At 30.3% G+C, this 18,667-nt stretch overlaps 1 protein-coding gene across 2 annotated transcripts; it reads right to left on the reverse strand.

The window, feature by feature from the left end:
* Positions 1-662: 662 nt before the first annotated feature.
* On the reverse strand, positions 663-7,649 carry LOC101253895 (WPP domain-interacting tail-anchored protein 2). Of its 2 annotated transcripts, none has more exons than XM_004238957.5 (5): positions 7,159-7,649; positions 4,460-5,024; positions 3,229-4,361; positions 2,946-3,140; positions 663-2,349 (listed from the first exon to the last, which is right to left on the reverse strand). In XM_004238957.5, exons 2-5 carry the CDS (start codon positions 4,998-5,000, stop codon positions 2,110-2,112), a joined length of 2,109 nt encoding a protein of 702 aa, XP_004239005.1. In that variant the 5' UTR covers positions 5,001-5,024; positions 7,159-7,649; the 3' UTR covers positions 663-2,109. The 2 variants fall into 2 exon arrangements, with proteins under 2 accessions (XP_004239005.1, XP_010320814.1); XM_010322512.4 differs by having other exon boundaries at positions 5,389-7,612.
* Positions 7,650-18,667: the final 11,018 nt, after the last annotated feature.

An 18,667-nucleotide genomic window follows, 5' to 3' on the forward strand; every position in this document is an offset into this window, starting at 1 on the left:
TCAAGCAACTAAATAACACTAGAGTTATCATTACACAAACAAAGTGATTCAATTAAGAGAAACTATGACCATTTTATCTGAAGTAGGGTCGGTAAAGATTAAAATGGATTTGATGAACTTGGACATAGGATTGGTATAGTTGGGTTGAAGTTTTGGGCTTGAGAAAATGGTAAAGTTAAAGATTTAAGTTAATTAGAATTTAACAAAATATTTATATTTTATTTATGAATAATATATAAATAATTATAAAATTTATATATTTAATATATCGGTTCGGTTTGGTTATTTTTGCGGTTGTTTTTTAGTAAAATCAAAATCAATCCAAATAGTATCGTTCTTTTAAAATTTAAAATCAAATCCAAACAAATATCGTTTTTTAATTGGTTTAGTTCAATTTGATTTGTTAAGCATAACCATGAACAACCCTACCCCTCATAGTGTAAGTGTATAGATAATAATTGAAAAAAATGTACATAATTACATAAATATTCTTGTCATATTTACTAATTATGTATAGTAAAATAATTATGGTCTCACTGATTAATAATTTCATACAAAATTTCAAGTTAGATATACTTAGATACATGTATCTTTTCTATCAAATACATATTGAAATATACACACATACACACACACATTACGCACACATAAGGAGAGAGGCGAGCGAAAAAAATTAGTATATTTCATATAAATCATCGTAGATACATATATTTGGGATACCATATACATGATGAATACAAATACATAAGGTGAGTGGCAAGGAATAGACAAGCGAGAAAATCAGTATATCCTAGATACATGTGAATCCATTTAAATATAACGAATATGGAACAAAATTAGTATGAATGGTCATTTTAAAAAGACATATCATTAGATTCTAAACTGGTAATATTTGTACAATTTACCCCTAATAATTTCACTATAGTTTAAATATGTTTATTTTTTACCTTGTCCTACATTTTCTTTGACTAACCTTCTGTTGACCAAATATTCCTTTTTTGACCAACTAACCAAATTTCAAGATTTGGGGGGAAATTGAAAAAAAAAACATAAATATATTAGATATTTTTGACCAACTAACCAAATTTCATGATTTGGGGAAAAATTGGAAAAAAAACATAACTATATAATATCTCTCAATAAGTATATAAAATAGGCATGTTATTAATGAATTAGACACTATATAATGTTGTAATAAGCAGCACACAAAAATATCAACAAACAAAAAAGTTTTTAAAAAAAAGAACTTTTTCTCAGGCAATATGGACAAGGCTTCAAGAACTCACATATTTTTTGTTGTCATCCTCTTGATCATTTCATGTGGTTAGTACTTCTCTAAACAATATTTCAGGGTTTTTTATATGTAAAATTGAAGATCTCTTGTAAAAACGATATAATTTTTTAAAATAATAATTTGGAAGTGATCTACAAAATCAAATTTCTCAAATTCAATCTATATACTAACGAGTTCGACTGTAATTTTTAGGTGCGGTACTAGGAGAGAAGTGTAAGACCAGAGATGATTGTCATATCAAATGTAAGGGATTTGGGTTGCCAACTTGTGTTGATGGAACTTGTGTATGTTTAGCACCCAAGACATACTCCCATAATCATAAAGGTACGTAACAGTTTACGATAATATTTTTTTTTCTTACGTATCGAACACATTTTATATATTTGTGCAAGATACTAACAAGTCAATTTTGTGATCTTACAGGACAGAGGTGTAAGGATGAACAAGATTGTCATATATAAAGATCTTGAATTGTATTTTAAAGGGCATTATTGTATAAGATAATGTTTTACTTATATGGCAATAAAGTTTATGTTCTATTTTGGATTCGATCTCGAGTTATTTATGATTTTTTCAAGGTGTCAAATGAACAGATTGAGTGTTAATTTGAATGTTTTTTTGAATTGTACAACAACCACAACAATACTCATTCCACTAAAAACACAAGTGCTTTTACAAATGGCTGTATCTTAACTTGAGTTTGCAATAAGCATACCACCAAAACACAATTTACTTAAAAGAATTGATCTATCTTGAAGAGATCAGAACACAAAAATCAATCAAAGAATCTGTACAATGTAATTCTAACACAAGTACTATAATCTAACCATCAACCACTCGAGGATGTCGTTTCTTTTGTCAAAAAAATATAATCCTAATGTCGAAAGTAATAAGACGAGGATTGCCATGACAATGTACCTGTGTTGATGTTGCTTTGCTAGAAACTGAGCCTCGGTATCCTCTGACTTGACAACTATGTTAGGCTCTTCATTTGTCAAAATGGAGGACTTACTGCTTCGATCAGTCGGTTTATCATGAGGTAACTCGTTGATCACCTGAATCGGAGTACCAACATCTTCTATTAGGATTATAGAATGAATTTGGAGTCTTTATGAAGTAAACACAAACATGAACACAATTGGAACAAGCAGGCATAATGAGCATCTATTACGTGCTGCTAGTTTCTGAGGTTCGGTGAGGTCAAGACTCAGGCATAATGAGCATCTTGAGTCTACTCTTTTTTAATAACCAATAAATCCTAGAGGGACAGTGGTGCACAGTTTGAAACTCATGGATAGTGGAACCTCCACCCTTCACTTAAACATCAGGCTTTGGTCTGATGCAGAGTTCGAAACTGTGACACACATTCACAATCTACATATCCCGAGTTGTGCTCGTGCTCTTACCAGTAGAACAAAGCATTGGGGCTATCTTTGGACTACTTTCTATCAGTGGCTACAGTCATATTTAAAGTAGAAATGGGGGAGGGGATTACAAGGTGGGGAATCGAACCCTCACCAACAAGACTATACAACAAGCCTTAATTCTTAAGGCTAAGACTAAGAGACATATCATGCTATTGTCATTAAGTGGCATACATATTGGAACATACATATTTAGCAAATTCTGAATGACTAAAAGAAATAAATACCTGGGAGCTTCTCTGTGAGGATTCTGTTTGCAGTTCACGGTAGCTGTCTGTAGCAGCAGCGATTGTTGAGGCAAATCTAGAAGATGACAACCCAATATCATCACCTCCATTCTCAAGTACATTTATGGACGGTTGCTCCTTCGTTGACTTCAACTTGCTGATCAATGATTTGTTTTCCTTGGCCAAACAAAAAATCTGTCGCGGAAAAACAAGTCAGTGCTTGCAATCACTTCTAATTTTTGAATTTCCAACAGAAAGCAACAGAAGAAGAAAACTAAAGCACCTGTTTTTGTACTCGTTCTCTTTCGATAGCCAGCTGCATGACCAAATCCATTATAAAACTGGTTTTGATGTTAATGTCTTTTGCACTAGCAAGTTTCTCAACGGTAGCTTGATTCAAAGAAGTCTCCAATCCTTCGACTCTTGATCTTAGAAACTCTACTTCTTGGGTAAGTTCTAAATTAGTTTCCGACAAAATAAGGCACTGTTCCTCGACATGTTCAGTCTTGCTTTCGGCTTTTAAGACCTTTTGTTTTAGTTCATCGATTAAAGTTTCCATATCCCAAATGGCAGTATACAACATATTCTGTTGTTCTTGACCTGCTTCGGATGATGTCTTAGCATTTTGTAGCTGAAGTTCTAATTCCCTGACCTTCTTCTCGAGAATGCTGACCTTTTTAGCATTACTTTCATTACTACTCTTGAGAAAATCCAACTCTTCGTGCAGTTCCAAGTTTGTCTCCGTCAAATGTGCAACCTTTTCCTCTGCATTGTCAGCCTTATGTTCTGCAATATCGATGTCTTCTTTCTGAGATTCTACAATACATTCCAGTTCTTTAAGACGCTCTTCGCTTACTTCATTCAGTTCATTTGCTTTCAGCAACTTAGACTCAGATTCTTTCAACTTATCTTCTGAAAGTTTTAGCTTGTCCCTTAACGAGGATACTTCAGTATTTTCAACAGCAAGATGTTTGTTGTTGCTATTAAGGTTTTGTATGGTAATATCTTTAGCATTTATCTGTCCTATGCAATTATCAATCTTCAATGTGAAATCTTTCTCTCGTTGAAGTGAACCGTTCAAATTGAAGTTAACAACCTGTAATCGGCTCACCATCTCTCTGGAAATTCCCATAAGTACCTCTGCTGCATTTTCCGACTCTAAAAACCTACCCCATATAACCTCTGCACCCTCTTCCATGCACAGAGCTACTTGCTCGGTTAACCGGAGCTTCAACTTTAGATCATCTTCATTTTGTTTATGTAAAGTCAACTTCTTCTCAAGATCCAGCTCTCTTTCGAGAGATTTTTCCAACATTCTTAATATACGTCTTTGCTCAACTGTCTGTGCGTGTGGCTTCAATTCTCTTGCTGAAACATTATTAATATCTGATAAATCCAAACTCATCCTATGTCTCCCTGAAAATACATGCACCAGAAAAAGATGTAATGTCTTTGATATGTTAGTAACGAGAGGGAAAAACACGTTCTTGAACCTAATGAGTTTCACAACTTACATTCATTTTGGTCGAAAGCTAGCGAGGTCATCTGCAATTTGGCAAGCTGCATCTTCATTTCTAGGACACGTTCCTTCGATATTCTCAATAACTCTTCAGTGTCATGAAATTTGTTCTCCATTATCACATGCAGCTCACTAAATTCTCTGCGCGTAGGTATCTTTTGCCTTGCTTCAATGACTAAGTCTTGAAGAGTGCCTAAGAAATTGTCCAGTTGTCTTATCTCAGAGTTCAAAATGATAGATAAGTGATCCAACGACAGAACTTTCTCAATCGATTCAGGAGAAATCTCATCATTCTCGAAAGATATTGCTTCAACTTCATTTTCGCAGGCCAAGACACGCATCAAGAGATTGTCAAGATTCGTCAACTTCTCATCAGAATACGCAAGGTCCAAATCTACTCTACTCAATATTTCCATGGAACTCCTCATCTCTTCCATGTCCTTGGCTTCACTTGAGTGATTTTCAATCAACAATGTTTCCATTACTTGTGGATTGACAATATCAGAAGTACGGACAGCCAATTCTTCAATTGCCATTGATCAGCACTTCTGATAAGGCAGCTGCAAATGGGAAGGAAAGCATAACGAGATGAGAATGCAGGTCCAAATTGATCAGACCAAATGAATTAAGTAGGCACATAAAAGGCGTAAGAGTGCTTGAAGGGATATATAGCAAACACAAGGTGTTAATAAGCTTATATTCTCGATTTGACATCTCTCTATGTCTTGTACTTTAATGTGTGCCAAGGCAATTAGTCAGCTGTACATGGTTTTGACAAAGTTAACAGAAACCGCATTTCTTTTGTAATAGTATAAGTCAATGTTCGATAGGAAGACGATAACGCCCAAAAGAGAAATGGAAACAAAACATGATGAAAGGTAATTGAGACATTAAAAACCCCATATAGATCATCCTCATGCTTACACCGATGAGCAGATGCTTGAAAATTTTACTCCACGAGCCCCTTATACAAACATAACATGTTCTGAGACCACAAGTTTGTCTGGAGTAAAGGTATGCTGTTGTATTGTCCAACCCCATAACATCTTTTATCCAACCAACGGAACTAATCAGTTGGTTATTTACAGATACTCAATCCGAATTCTTCACTCATGCTTCAACCATACCTTCATGGCTTTGTGAGGACTTTCCTTGACGCAATCTTCTCACTTTCTCCTCAAAAATAAACCAAACACTGGTGCAACTGAATATTGAACGAGAACAGTGTGCAACAATCTGTTGCCTCATTGTTCTTTGAGAAAATATTGAAATAGCTAGACAACCACGAGGAAGATTCAGATATCAAACTTAGGACTAGAGCAATACGAGGCCTAATTAGCTAAAATGATAATAAGGATTATTGAAAAAGTTCATCTACCTACAGTACATTAGAGTTGTATCCAAACATTTATAGACATCAAATTGCTTATATTTGTTGAGAATTCGACCACACAACTTCTCTTCTATCTACCTACTAAACAAGAAATCACCCAAACTGTCAACACAAGCTATTTCAGGTCATTGTACCCAGAGCGTAGGCAGGATTATCACTAACAGAATTCAAATTAAAAAGAAGTAGACACATTAAGAAACCAAGTGGATTCAACATACACTATATCCACATACAAATAATCTTGATCTTATCTATACAATGTAATCTAACGGTTAAGGGGGCCTAGCTCCCCTCATAGCTTCACTTAGTGACTTCAACTATGTATGTCACACGAAACCTAATGTTTCAGAACATGGAGCTTCTAAGTACTTATGGCCTCATATTAATAGTGGCAGCACAATTTAACTTCCTCCAAACTCAAACACAGAAATTGTTGTGTCCATCTCTTGTTTTAGTGAAAATTGAAGGATTTTCCAGAAGAAATTAAAGTACAAACACTAAACAAGAAACTTTTTTTTACAGCTCCCACCCTTTGTTTTGCTCCTTGTAATTCAAACTCAAAACCTCAGGGTTACAGGTATAGGAATTCTTATAGTCCGAGCAACCCTGCTTGTTCTTAAAGAAGAAACCTTTATACCAACCAAAACACTATAATTACACAAAAGTAAGTAGAATTTCAAACACTTGTCTAAATTATGAAACAAGTAGAACATAACCACCACCAACTATTGCAAATAGCCTTAAAGAACCAATAAAGCTTCAATCTTTACAAGAAACACTAAACAAGAAAACTTTTTTCTTACAGCTACCACCCTTTTTTTGCTCTTTTGACTCGAACTCACAACCTCAGGGTTAGAGGTAAAGGAATGTTTGTCATCCTAGCAACCCTGCTTATCCTTTAACAAAAAGCCTTCTTACCAACCAAAACACTACAATTACACAAAAAAGTAAGTAAAATTCTCAAACACTTCTCCAAACTATGATATAAACCAAATATAACTATCACCAACTATTGCAAATTGCCTTAAAAGAACCAATAAAGCATCAATTTTTCAAGAAAAAAGAACAACACTTAACTTCCTCCATACTAAAAACATGTGTCCATCTCTTGTTTTAGTCAAAGCTCAAAGTTTTTCCACAAGAAATTATGTACAAACACTGAACAAGAAACCTTTATTTCAACTAAAACACTATAATTACACAATTCTCAAACACATAACTATAAATTCCCTTAAAGAACCAATAAAGCTTCAATCTTTACAACAAGAAGATCAAACAAAACAAGATTTTTCACTACATACCTTAATAACATGAAAGATAAAAAATGGCTCTTATTCTCATAACAATAACTTGAATAGAGTGGCAAAGAATATTTGTGATCTACAAAAGGGTCAACCTTTGAGATATTTTTAGGCTTATGGGGTTGGTGTCTAAAATGTTACTAACGTGGGTCCCACAACAGTCAGACCAACCAATCACATTACCCCACGTCAGCAACCATACCAAAAAAGAGACAAAATCTAATGACCTTCATTAATTATTGGTCACAAGAATGAAACCATAAACATTAATGTTCATCCTCTGCAATTTGAGATTTCTTGATTTTGGAGAAGTTTTTTTTTTTTTTTTTTTTGAAAATGGAAAGGAAAAAAAAAGGAGAAATTTGAGTGGAAAATGAAATAATTGTTGGAGGAGCGCACGTTGGGTAAGTGGTGGTGGGGGTATAGTTGTTTTGATACCAAAAACTTAATAATTGAGGATTAGACTATTGGGGTCCAAACAATCATAACATATAAAATAATAATGCTAAAATTAAGGCTAAGATGATTTTTTTTTTGTCTCATTTCGATATTTGATATTTTCTATGAGGTTTGACTCAATTAGACTCGAGATAAAAAGTAAAAAATTATTTTTCAATATTCAGAGTATCATTTCAAAATTTCTAATTAAGAAAAAAAAGAGCATTTACTATTCTAATATTGACTAGAACCTTTGATGGTGACTAAAATGTTGTCAATTACTTCTAATTATAGGACTCATTTAGTTTGCAATTAAGAGCATAATAAATGGAATTATTTAGTACCTATACTTTTTTTCTTTATAGATATTTGATTCATTGCATTCAAACTTACCTAAATTGTTATTTCTAATTTTTTTAGAAAAATAGGAGGTGGACTAATTTAGAAATTTACTTTTTTTTTATCAAAAAATTGGGATTTTATTCATACTGAAAAAATAAGGGAAAATTACATGGGATGGCAAACATCCCTATGTAATAAGTTAATAAGGGTATAGTTTAATTTATTTACGGTCAGTAAATATAGTTTTATTTTTTTTGCTATAATTAATGGGACTACTATCTATTTGTATACAGAATAAAAATAGTCATCTAAAGATTTTTATATAATTTTATTTAAAATTAAATTTATCTCTCCTATTTTCATTCCATATATTTTCCTAAAATTACTCTTCTCTTTTAATTTGAATTTCCATTGAAAAAATTTTGACCTTCTATCTCTGATGTTCTTCCGCTTTTCGTAGGTAACCGCCAAATTCATGGCTTTCAATATTTTTTTCTTGATTCCTTCTATAACAATTGTATATGTAGTATGATTGTTAGTTTTTTCATATTTTTTTTTAAAAAATCTTTATTACTTATCAGATTACAAGTCTTTCAAAATCAGAATAGTTAATTTCTGTCCATGTATGAGAATTACGAGAGGTATGTCATTGCATGTCAATGTTGTTGATAATCCACCCTCGTTTCAATTGGGTTAACTCAGGATTCTAGGTTAATGTAGGGTATATGGCAAAACATAAACAAGTTTAAGTTGAACAATCTATTGAAGAATTGAGATCAATGAAAAAAAATGACCCAATGGCAATTCATAAAGTCATCAACAACGCGAAATCTAGCGGCATTAAAATTGTTGAAGGTGGAAGTAAGAGAAAAGTCATAAACATTGATTCAGAAGAGATTGAATTTGTCTCATCAGAACTGGACAAATCTGAAGAATATCGAGAACATCAGGTAGTGTAATTTATATACAAATTACAAAGTTATGTATATAGTGATTTGTATATTAAGTTAATATATACAAGGTATTGTGAAACAGTTCGTAATTGTATATTCTATTAGTTGAATATCAATTACTAAAGTTAGGTATATAGCGGGTTGTATATTAAGGTAACATATACAAAGTCTTATGAGGCAATAGCTATTTGTATACAATTATTTAATTTTGTATTAAGAAATTTGTTAAAATCACTCTATAATATTATAATACATTATACAAATTCGTCGATATATACAAAAAATTATCAACATAATAAAATATTGTATATATAAACGTTACACCCTCAAATATAGAAACATATTTCAAGCTTACTATATATACAATTAACAAATGAATATTATATACAATCAGTTTGATCATTAATATTTAAAAAAAAAACATGAAATCACAGATGCACATATATAACTATAATATATATACCAAAATTATTGTACATTATACAAACTCCTAGAATTATACAAAAAAAATAAAATAGGAACATAATAAAATATTTTATACAAATAGATTACCCAAAAAAATTAAAAAAATATATGATGGTCATATACGGTTTAAAACACAAAATCAATTACACACAAATATTGTATAAAAATTAAATACAATTTCGCAAATATATACAATATAATCAATTTATATATAAATATATCTTTGTGTGTGTGTTTCATAGATTTATCTAAAAAAAATAAAAAAAATATTTGATTTTGAACTGTTATTGTCTTTCTATAGCTTTAGAATTCTTTTTTTGAGGGAAATATATGATTTAGAATGTTTTGCTTAAATCATGGGATTATGTGAATTTATTGTTAGCATCTTTTGTGCTACTGTTACCATTTATTGAAAAATAACTTTTTTGTATAAATTTAATCTGAAAAAATGTTTTATACAAATTTAGAGTCACCTAACAAACTAAAATATACCCATGGAATGTAATTATGTAAACTATACCCATTGAATGTAATTTCATAACATCCGTTTGTCATATATGAAATTTTCCCAAAAAATAATGTAACAGTTACATTCTCGTACACCTTCACATGCAAAGCCCACCCCTCACTAGCCCAATACGAAAAAAAAAACAAATAAATTATTAACTCTTGGCCCATTCTTCTCTTTATCCTGACCTATATATTATTGTGATGTAGGGTTTTCTAATCGATCCCCTATCATTTTCTTTTCCCCTTTTTTTCGCGCCGCTATCATACTTTTACCTTTTGTTCTTTCTTAAATTTCTGCTTAGCTATGCTTCCTCCTTGGACTAATATTTGCCTCTGTCTTCTCTTGCTTTGGGTTATCAGCATGATCAATGATGTTAGTCACCTTGTCTGCCGTTGATTCACCTAACAAGAGTAAGAACTCAAAATTTTTAGTTTTCTCTTCCTTCTTGTTACTGACGGTCTCCCCTTTTTATAGTTGTGTTCTCAGGTTCCATGGGTTTGAAGTGTTTCTACTTTTTTTCGAATCTTGGCTAATCATGGAGAACCTGCTCATTTTGGTGTGTTTATCCTTATTTACTATTTGCATCTTCTGACTTGTTTTTCTGCTTTCTGATTTGTGTTTTCCCGTAGGTAGTTTGTGACAAGGTACATGGGAAGCTTTGCACCATTATCCTTCGTTGATGATAAAGTACATTTCCTCCAGGTTCAATAGTTTTATCTTGCCACCAGATGCTCTCATTAGGTCGAGTCCTTTTTTGTTGGTTGTTAAAGTATAAGCTAATTTAGAAAATTATACTTCAAATATAGAATTTTGCTATCAAAGAGTTAATATTGTCGAGTTGTTTTTCTGCAATCTTGTTCTCATCTATCAAGAGTAAGTATATTACAATCTCATTTTTTCTTTTAACCGTGTTGTCTGGTCCTTTGTTCTTTACATTTGTGTTAATTCTCTGTATATAGTGAATCTTGCCCATTATTCTAGATTTTGTCTAATGGAAGATATCTTAAACACTGAGTGTTCACCTCTTAAATACATAGAAGGGGTGGTCATTAACCTAGTATTTAAGATACAAAGGGTAAGATCCACTATATCAGAGAACACAACTATAAGAAAGAAGGGACCAGACAACAGAATTAAAAGAGAAAAAAAAAAGAAATAGAGATTAGAGTATTTTCACTCTTGATAGATGATGACAAGACCGCCTAAAGAACAATTCAAAAACATTGATTACTAAGAGCATGAGGAAGAAAAATTGTTTGTCTTCCATGGCAGGAGCATTTTTAGTTGGAAGAAATGAAGAGTTTAGTGGGAGAGGGTGGATTAGAAAATCGTAAATTATAGGAACGTGTAAATGGGGAGTAAGTTTCAAGATTTATTTGAAATCGGTCTACCTTTTTAATTTATTCATTTTGTGTTAATGAGTTTTGCATTTGATTTGCTAAATTATCAAATAGAGCAAATCAAGTACAAAAGTCATTTGGGTCTATTGTTTGAATCCAATAACACAAAATTAACGAATATAAAAGGGAGGCTCATTTTAGACAAAGTAGGAAACTTTCTCTCTGTATACATGTTCCTATAGTTTAGAGTTTCCTAATCCGCCACTGTCACTAAGTTCGTGTCTATTTTATCTTACAAATTCTCTCGTCGTGGAAGAACCAACTTTTTTGCTTCCTCCTACTTTAGGTCTTCAATTGTTGAATTGTTCTTTAGGCGATTTTGTTCATCAGCTATCAAGAGTAAGGATACTCTGATCTCCTTTCTCCGTTGTGATTTTCTTTTACACATTTCTTAAAACATATTAATTAGAAGAAGATTATAATCATTTTAATTTTATTAGTATTTGAACAATTGTAAAATCACTTCATCATTGAGGTGTTTGTAGTCTTCAAGAACAATAACGTATGAAAAATGAGTAATAAATAATTGAGTAAGAGGAAGCACAGTTGTTGATTCTTTCACGGTGGGAGTATTTTTCAGGAGAAAGGGATGGAGATCTTAGTGGGAGAGACGTTAATTAGGAAACCTTAAACTACTGTATATAGGGAGTAAGCTTCGGGCTTTGTCTTAAATGGGCTTTCCTTTTTAATTTGTTTATTTTGTGTTATTAGATTTGGGTAATAGGCCCAAATGAGTTTTTATTTGATTTGTTGAATTATCAAATACAAAACTCATTTGGGCATACTATCCAAATCTAATAACATAAAATGAACAAAATTATAAAGGGGGCCTCATTTCAGACAAAGCCCAAAGCTTACTCCCTATATACATGTTTCTATCGTTTAAAGTTTCCTAATCCACCCCTATCCCACTAAGCTCTTCATTCCCTTTTACTTGAAAAATACTTCCGTCGTGAAAAGAACCAATATTTTCGCTTTCTCTGCTCTGAGTCTTCAATGTTGTTGAATTGTTCTTTAGGCGATCTTGTTCAAAGAATATAGAAATTTGCTTCAAAGAGATAATAATATCGAGTTGTTTTTCTGCAATCTTGTTCTCATCTATCAAGAGTAAGGATATTACAATCTCATTTTCCTTTCAATTGTGCTGTCTGATCCTTTATTCTCTACAGTTGTGTCAATTCTCTGGTATAGTGAATCTTGCCCGTTACTTTAGGTCTTGTCTAATAGAAGATATCGTAAACATTGGGTCAGTGTTCACCTCTTAAATACATAGAAAGGGTGATCATTAACCTAGTTTTTAAGATATCTTTTGTTAGACGAGACTCATACAAAAGATAAGATTCACTATATCAGAGAACAAAACTATGAAAAAGAACGGATCAAACAACATAATTAAAGAAAAAAAAGACATAGAAATTAGAGTATCTTTACTCTTGATATATAATGACAAGACTGGCTAAAGAACAACTCAACAAAATTGGTTACCTAGAGCACGAGGAAGAAAAATTGTTAGTTCTTCCATGACAGGAACATTTTTAGGTGGAAGAAATGAAATTTTAGTGAGAGAGTGGCGGATTAGGAAACTCTAAACTATAGGAACGTGTAAATAGGGAGTAAGTTTCGAGCTTTATTTGAAATAAGCCTTCCTTTTTAATTTATTCATTTTGTGTTATTGATTTGGGGAAAGGCCCAAATTAGTTTTGTATTTGATTTGCTGAATAATCAAATACAAAACTCATTTGGGTCTATTGTACGAATCCAATAACACAAAATGAACAAATATAAAAGGGAAGTTCATTTTAAACAAAGTTGGAAACTTTCTGTATATATACATGTTCCTATAGTTTAGAGTTTCCTAATCCGCTACTCTCTCACTAAGCTCGTCATCTTTTTCATCTGACAAATACTCTCGTCGTAGAAGTACCAACATTTTTGCTTCCTCCTGCTTTGGGTCGTCAATTGTTGAGTTGTTCTTTAGGTGATTTTGTTCATGATCTATCAAGAGTAAGGATACTCTAATCTTCTTTCTCCATTGTGATTTCCTTTTACACATTTCTTAAAACATATTAATTAGAAGAAGATTATAATCATTTTAATTTTATTAGTATTTGAACAATTGTAACATCACTTCATCATTGAGGTGTTTGTAGTCTTCAAGAACAATAACGTATGAAAAATGAGGAGTAAATAATAGAGCAAGAGGAAGCAAAGTTGTTGATTCTTCCACGGTAAGAGCTTTATTCTGAAGAAGTTGATGAACATCTTAGAGGGAGAGACACAGATTAGGAAACCCTAAATTATAGGAACCTTTATATAGAGAGTGGGCTTCGGACTTTGTCTGAAATGGGCCTTCCTTTTAAATTTGTGTATTTTGTGTTATTAGATTTGGGCTATAGGCCCAAAGGAGTTTTGAATTATCAAATACAAAACTCATTTGAGCCTAATGTCCAAATCTAATAACATAAAATGAACAAAATTATAAATGGGGGCTCATTTCAGACAAAGCCCAAAGCTTACTTCTTATATACACGTTTTATCGTTTAGAATTTTCTAATCCTGACACTCTTCCACTAAGATCCTCATCCCTTTTTACCTGACAAATACTCCCGTCGTGAGAGAACCAACAATTTCATTTTCTCTACCTCGAGTCTTCAATGTTATTGGGTCGTTCTTTAGGCGATCTTGTTCATGAGCTATTAAGAATAAGAACACTTTATAATCATTTTAATTTTAGTAGTATTCAAACAATTGTAACATCACTTCATTATTGAGGTGTTGCAGTCCTCAAAAACAATAACATATGAAAAATGAGAAATAAATAATTAATTGTCTTAAACTTCTAAACTGATAAATAATTTGAGACAATTATATTTATAAATTACGACAAATAATTTGAAATAAAAAGTAATACACAATGAAAATGTTTAATTATACCTTATGCTTATAAATATTAACATTAACACTATAAATACATAACATATATATTTATGTGAATGCTTATTTTATGGTTCAAAATAAATATATAACATATATATTTATGTGAATGCTTATTTTATGGTTCAAAATAAATTGTCCCAAATAGGCATTACCTTAGGAATTCAAGATTATCATTAACAATTATTTTCAAATATATTCTTAATATTAGAAAAGTTTTTTTTTTTGAAATAGTTTAATTGTCATTGTTAATTTCTATTGGGTCTTGACATGGAAGTGGTTAATGGCCCATAAATTGCATAGCCAAAAAACAGATGGGTTGCTTATTCTATTGAAGACACTTTCACGTATAACAAATATAAAAATTATATTTGTATGTTATAATTATAGTTGACATAATTATAATTCATGAAAATTTTATATTTATTATGGAATTTTTAATTTGTATAATTCGCTATATACATCCAATTTTATATAAATTGTTCAGTTTTGTATAAATTCGTTTATATATTGTATTTGTATACTAAGATCTGTATTTGTATAATTATAAGTGTATAAAATAAAAATAAATGTATTTGTATTTGTATATACACTTTTTTCTCGCTTTATACAAACACAAACACATTTTATACCGAAATGTATAAAATGACTAATTGTATACTGAAAATGGCTAATTGTATATCAAATCAGATGGCAAAAAAAAAAGACGTTTGCTGCGAATTACAAATAAAATAAACTATGACTATATCATTTAATTTGAGTTAATAGTTTACTATTTCATACAATTTTTCCGTTTCACAATTATTGTTTGATACATGCATGGATTTGTTTATCGGGCTACGATGTAATTGAATTAAAAAATGTGTATATCATGTAATATGTGATATACCTTAGTTACAAGTTCTTCATGTCTTTCTTCTTCTATTTCAACGTGAGACTCTTTTAAGGTACATTTACCTTTTAAAAAAAAGTTTCTCACCTAAAAATATATTCGACTTTTTAAAAATACATTGATATCTTTTTTCAGTCAAATGGTTTTAAAATTAAAAAGATAAAAATATTTTAAAAACAAAATATTATTTTGATCAAATAGCCAAATTTATTGACCAATTTTTTTGTTTTCCTTTTTTAAATTAGGTTTGGCCAAAAGGGAGCTATATAGAGTTAGGATACAATCATATAACAATATCAATCATGATTTGTGTCATAATTTTTGCATGGAATTCATCATTAGCAACAACTAAAAAGGAAAAGGTGTAGGATATATCAAATATTCTTTTTAATTTATACTTCGCGTTAGATATTTATTTTGAAGTTCTGATTAATTCATATTCATGTATTAAATAATAATCGTTTATTTGAGAAAATTTTACTAGTAGGATTATTTTTATCGTTGTTAATACTCGAACTCACAATTTTTTAAATTTAGAATGAAAGAATGTTGTCTTACACACCACAATCTTAAATGATCTTTTCCTTTAAGATTTATTATCACATCTCTAGTCAATATCAGAAAGAAGAGCCTTAACGTAAATGATAAAGTTAATATCATGTGATCAGCAGGTTACGAGATTAAAAAATGAAAACAGCCTCTTGTAGTAGACCTTTGTCTCAAATTTTATGCAAAATAAAAATTTAGTATACTACGCTACTCTATTTTAATCGATATATCATAATCTTATGGTTTTCTTTTTCTGAGGGACACCTAATTTTTTGTCAGACCAGCTAATTACAAGATCTTATTCAACTTTCCCTTACAGATTTCATACTAATTACCTATATGTCTCTAATTTTAATTTTTATTTTCTCTAATTTTTAATTTAATAATAAGTTAAAAATTGATTTGCAAAGAACAATTTGTAAGGAAAAACATTGACCAATAGCTGTATTAAAGTCGGTTTGACCATTAAAAAGTGTATAATATATAATATTGTGTTCATACACAATTAAATATTAATAGTACGATTGATTCAATTTTAATTTTATTTTTACAATAAGCTCAATGTTCTATACCTTTTCTTTAACTTAGCATAATTATTGACATAATTCAAACACTCTAGACGTGCAACCTTTAATTGATTAAAGTTATGACAAGCTTCACTTTACTAACATTGCTACAAAATTTAAAATTTCGAATCAACAAGTTCATAATAATATTATAGGTATAAAAATTTTTTTATTATGTATACTTACACATTATCGATTTTTATATCTTAAACTTTGATGAGTACGAAGACCCCGACCCAAAAAGTTCATAATGTGACCCAAAATTAGGTAGAAGAAAACGTAAAACTTTTGATGATAGGGTGCCAAAGCTGAAAGGCGATATATGGTAAAACATTTTCTTTTTACGTGTGTATTAGGACATAGATCCAATCGAACTTTATTGAATATTGTATTAAAGAATTTTCAAGCTCACATTTAGGATATTTTGAATCAATTTGTTATTTAATTTTTCCTTTATAGTATATTATTATTATGTTCATAATAAGATTTTTGTTTGCTTCATTATGTTAGTTTTTTCCCAAAAGAAGAGCCATACCAACCTTTACTCTTATACCATAGTTTAAGATTTAATATTTGTAAAATTGTTTACAATTTATTTTACTTGTACGGCAACAACTAATTGATGTGCATAGCATTTACACGTGTTGGTACATCATTGGTTGAATACCCATCTTCTAGGTTTTATAAAAATATGAGAAAGATTATTAAGGAATCTTAATATATATAATTATAGTAATATAATATTGTAATGAGTTTTCATCTAACTTCCTTACTTGGCCTATTCTTTGATGGGATTTTGTTCTTGGATTGTTGCATCATGCATGTGTATAAGTTATATAAGATTTATTTTTAAAATATAAAAAACACAATTTTTTTTTAAAAATAATTAATTTTTTCATTCGATTTTTGTTGTTCATATTAAAGTCCTGATTAAATTTGAATCACGTAACGCACGATTCATTCGTGGGTGACGTTTCTCACAAGATTTTCTCTTTGTCAAGATTGAAGACTTGAACCAAAAACGTTTTATTAAAAATGTATATAATATATATACACTTGGCTCTCCACTTGATAACACCTAGTAAAACTAACCTAATCAATACAAATCATTTTCACCTCTCACACTGTCCCTTTTATTGTTTTAATATAATGTTACTTTCTTAGATTATTCATAGAGTATTAGTAACTATAGAAATTTTATAAAGCAAAGTGTGAAAGAGATTCATTCAATTATTCTAATACTAATGTTTTAGGTCTTTGTGATTTCAAGTCCCAAGGCCAACTAATAATAATGACATATAAGAGAAAGAAATATCGACAGTCCATCAACAGTAATGTAGCTTATTATTATTATTATTATTATTATCATTTAGAATTTACAATATTGTAAAAAAAAATAATTCAATGTAGCTATATTTTATGATTGAATTATAACTATTTATGAAGTTTAATTTCTCATTTATTAATAGGGTGGACAATTTTAAATATGAATCAACTTTCTTCAATTTAATATCAAAGTTATCGTGAAATTAATTATTTTAAAATAAATTATGATGCGATAAGTTATTTCATCAATCATCATGTACATATAGAATTATTTTATCTCATCATTGACAGAATATATAATTATAAAATTATAATTATTCCCGATCAATACAATATCATTATTCATACTGAAACTTACAAAGTCATTTTTTTGAAGATCGAAGAAATCCCCCGGCTTTGATAAAAAATTTTAATCGACTTTTATCCTTTTAATTGACATAGACCCCAGATATCTAATTAAACATAAGATAAAATAATTTTATATTTTATATCTAAAATTATTATATTTTATATCCCACGCGGATGAATTTCACTTTTGAGTAAAAAACAACATAGAGAATCAAGTGGTAAATTGAAGATCTGCCAAGTTTGACCGTTTGCTTATAATCTACAACCCCATTGCCTCTTGCCAGCTATATTCAATCAATCAATGTCTTTTTTTTTTCCTTACAATTTTCAAATCTTAGCTCGAGTTTGATCAACATGTTAGATTTTAAAAAGTTTCAAAAAAAAAAATCATTTTGATTTTGTAAAAAAAATAAACCCTTTATTGTAAATGAGCTTACGAAGAACACTCATTATGCGCATAAAGAGATTATTCGTATCAGGTAAAAGAATTATATTAAAGAATAACTAGTTACTGTCGTGGTTGACTGGTGAGTTATAATTAAAATTATGCGTTTGAAAATTTGTAACTGCTAATATATATTTATAAGAAGAATATAAAAATTTATGATTTATCAATGTAATGCCTTAGAATATATCATGTTTTAATATCTTGTTTATATTTCATTATAAGTCGTTTATTCGATGAGATCGTACGGAAGGAAATTTTAGTAGTTTTTATTGAAGTTTCATTTGGAGTGCTTCTAAATTCTAACTAACATGATAAGTTTAATTTGCAAGTTGGAGTC

Source organism: Solanum lycopersicum, chromosome 5 (genome assembly GCF_036512215.1).
Source record: "Solanum lycopersicum chromosome 5, SLM_r2.1".
Classification (NCBI taxonomy): domain Eukaryota; kingdom Viridiplantae; phylum Streptophyta; class Magnoliopsida; order Solanales; family Solanaceae; genus Solanum; species Solanum lycopersicum.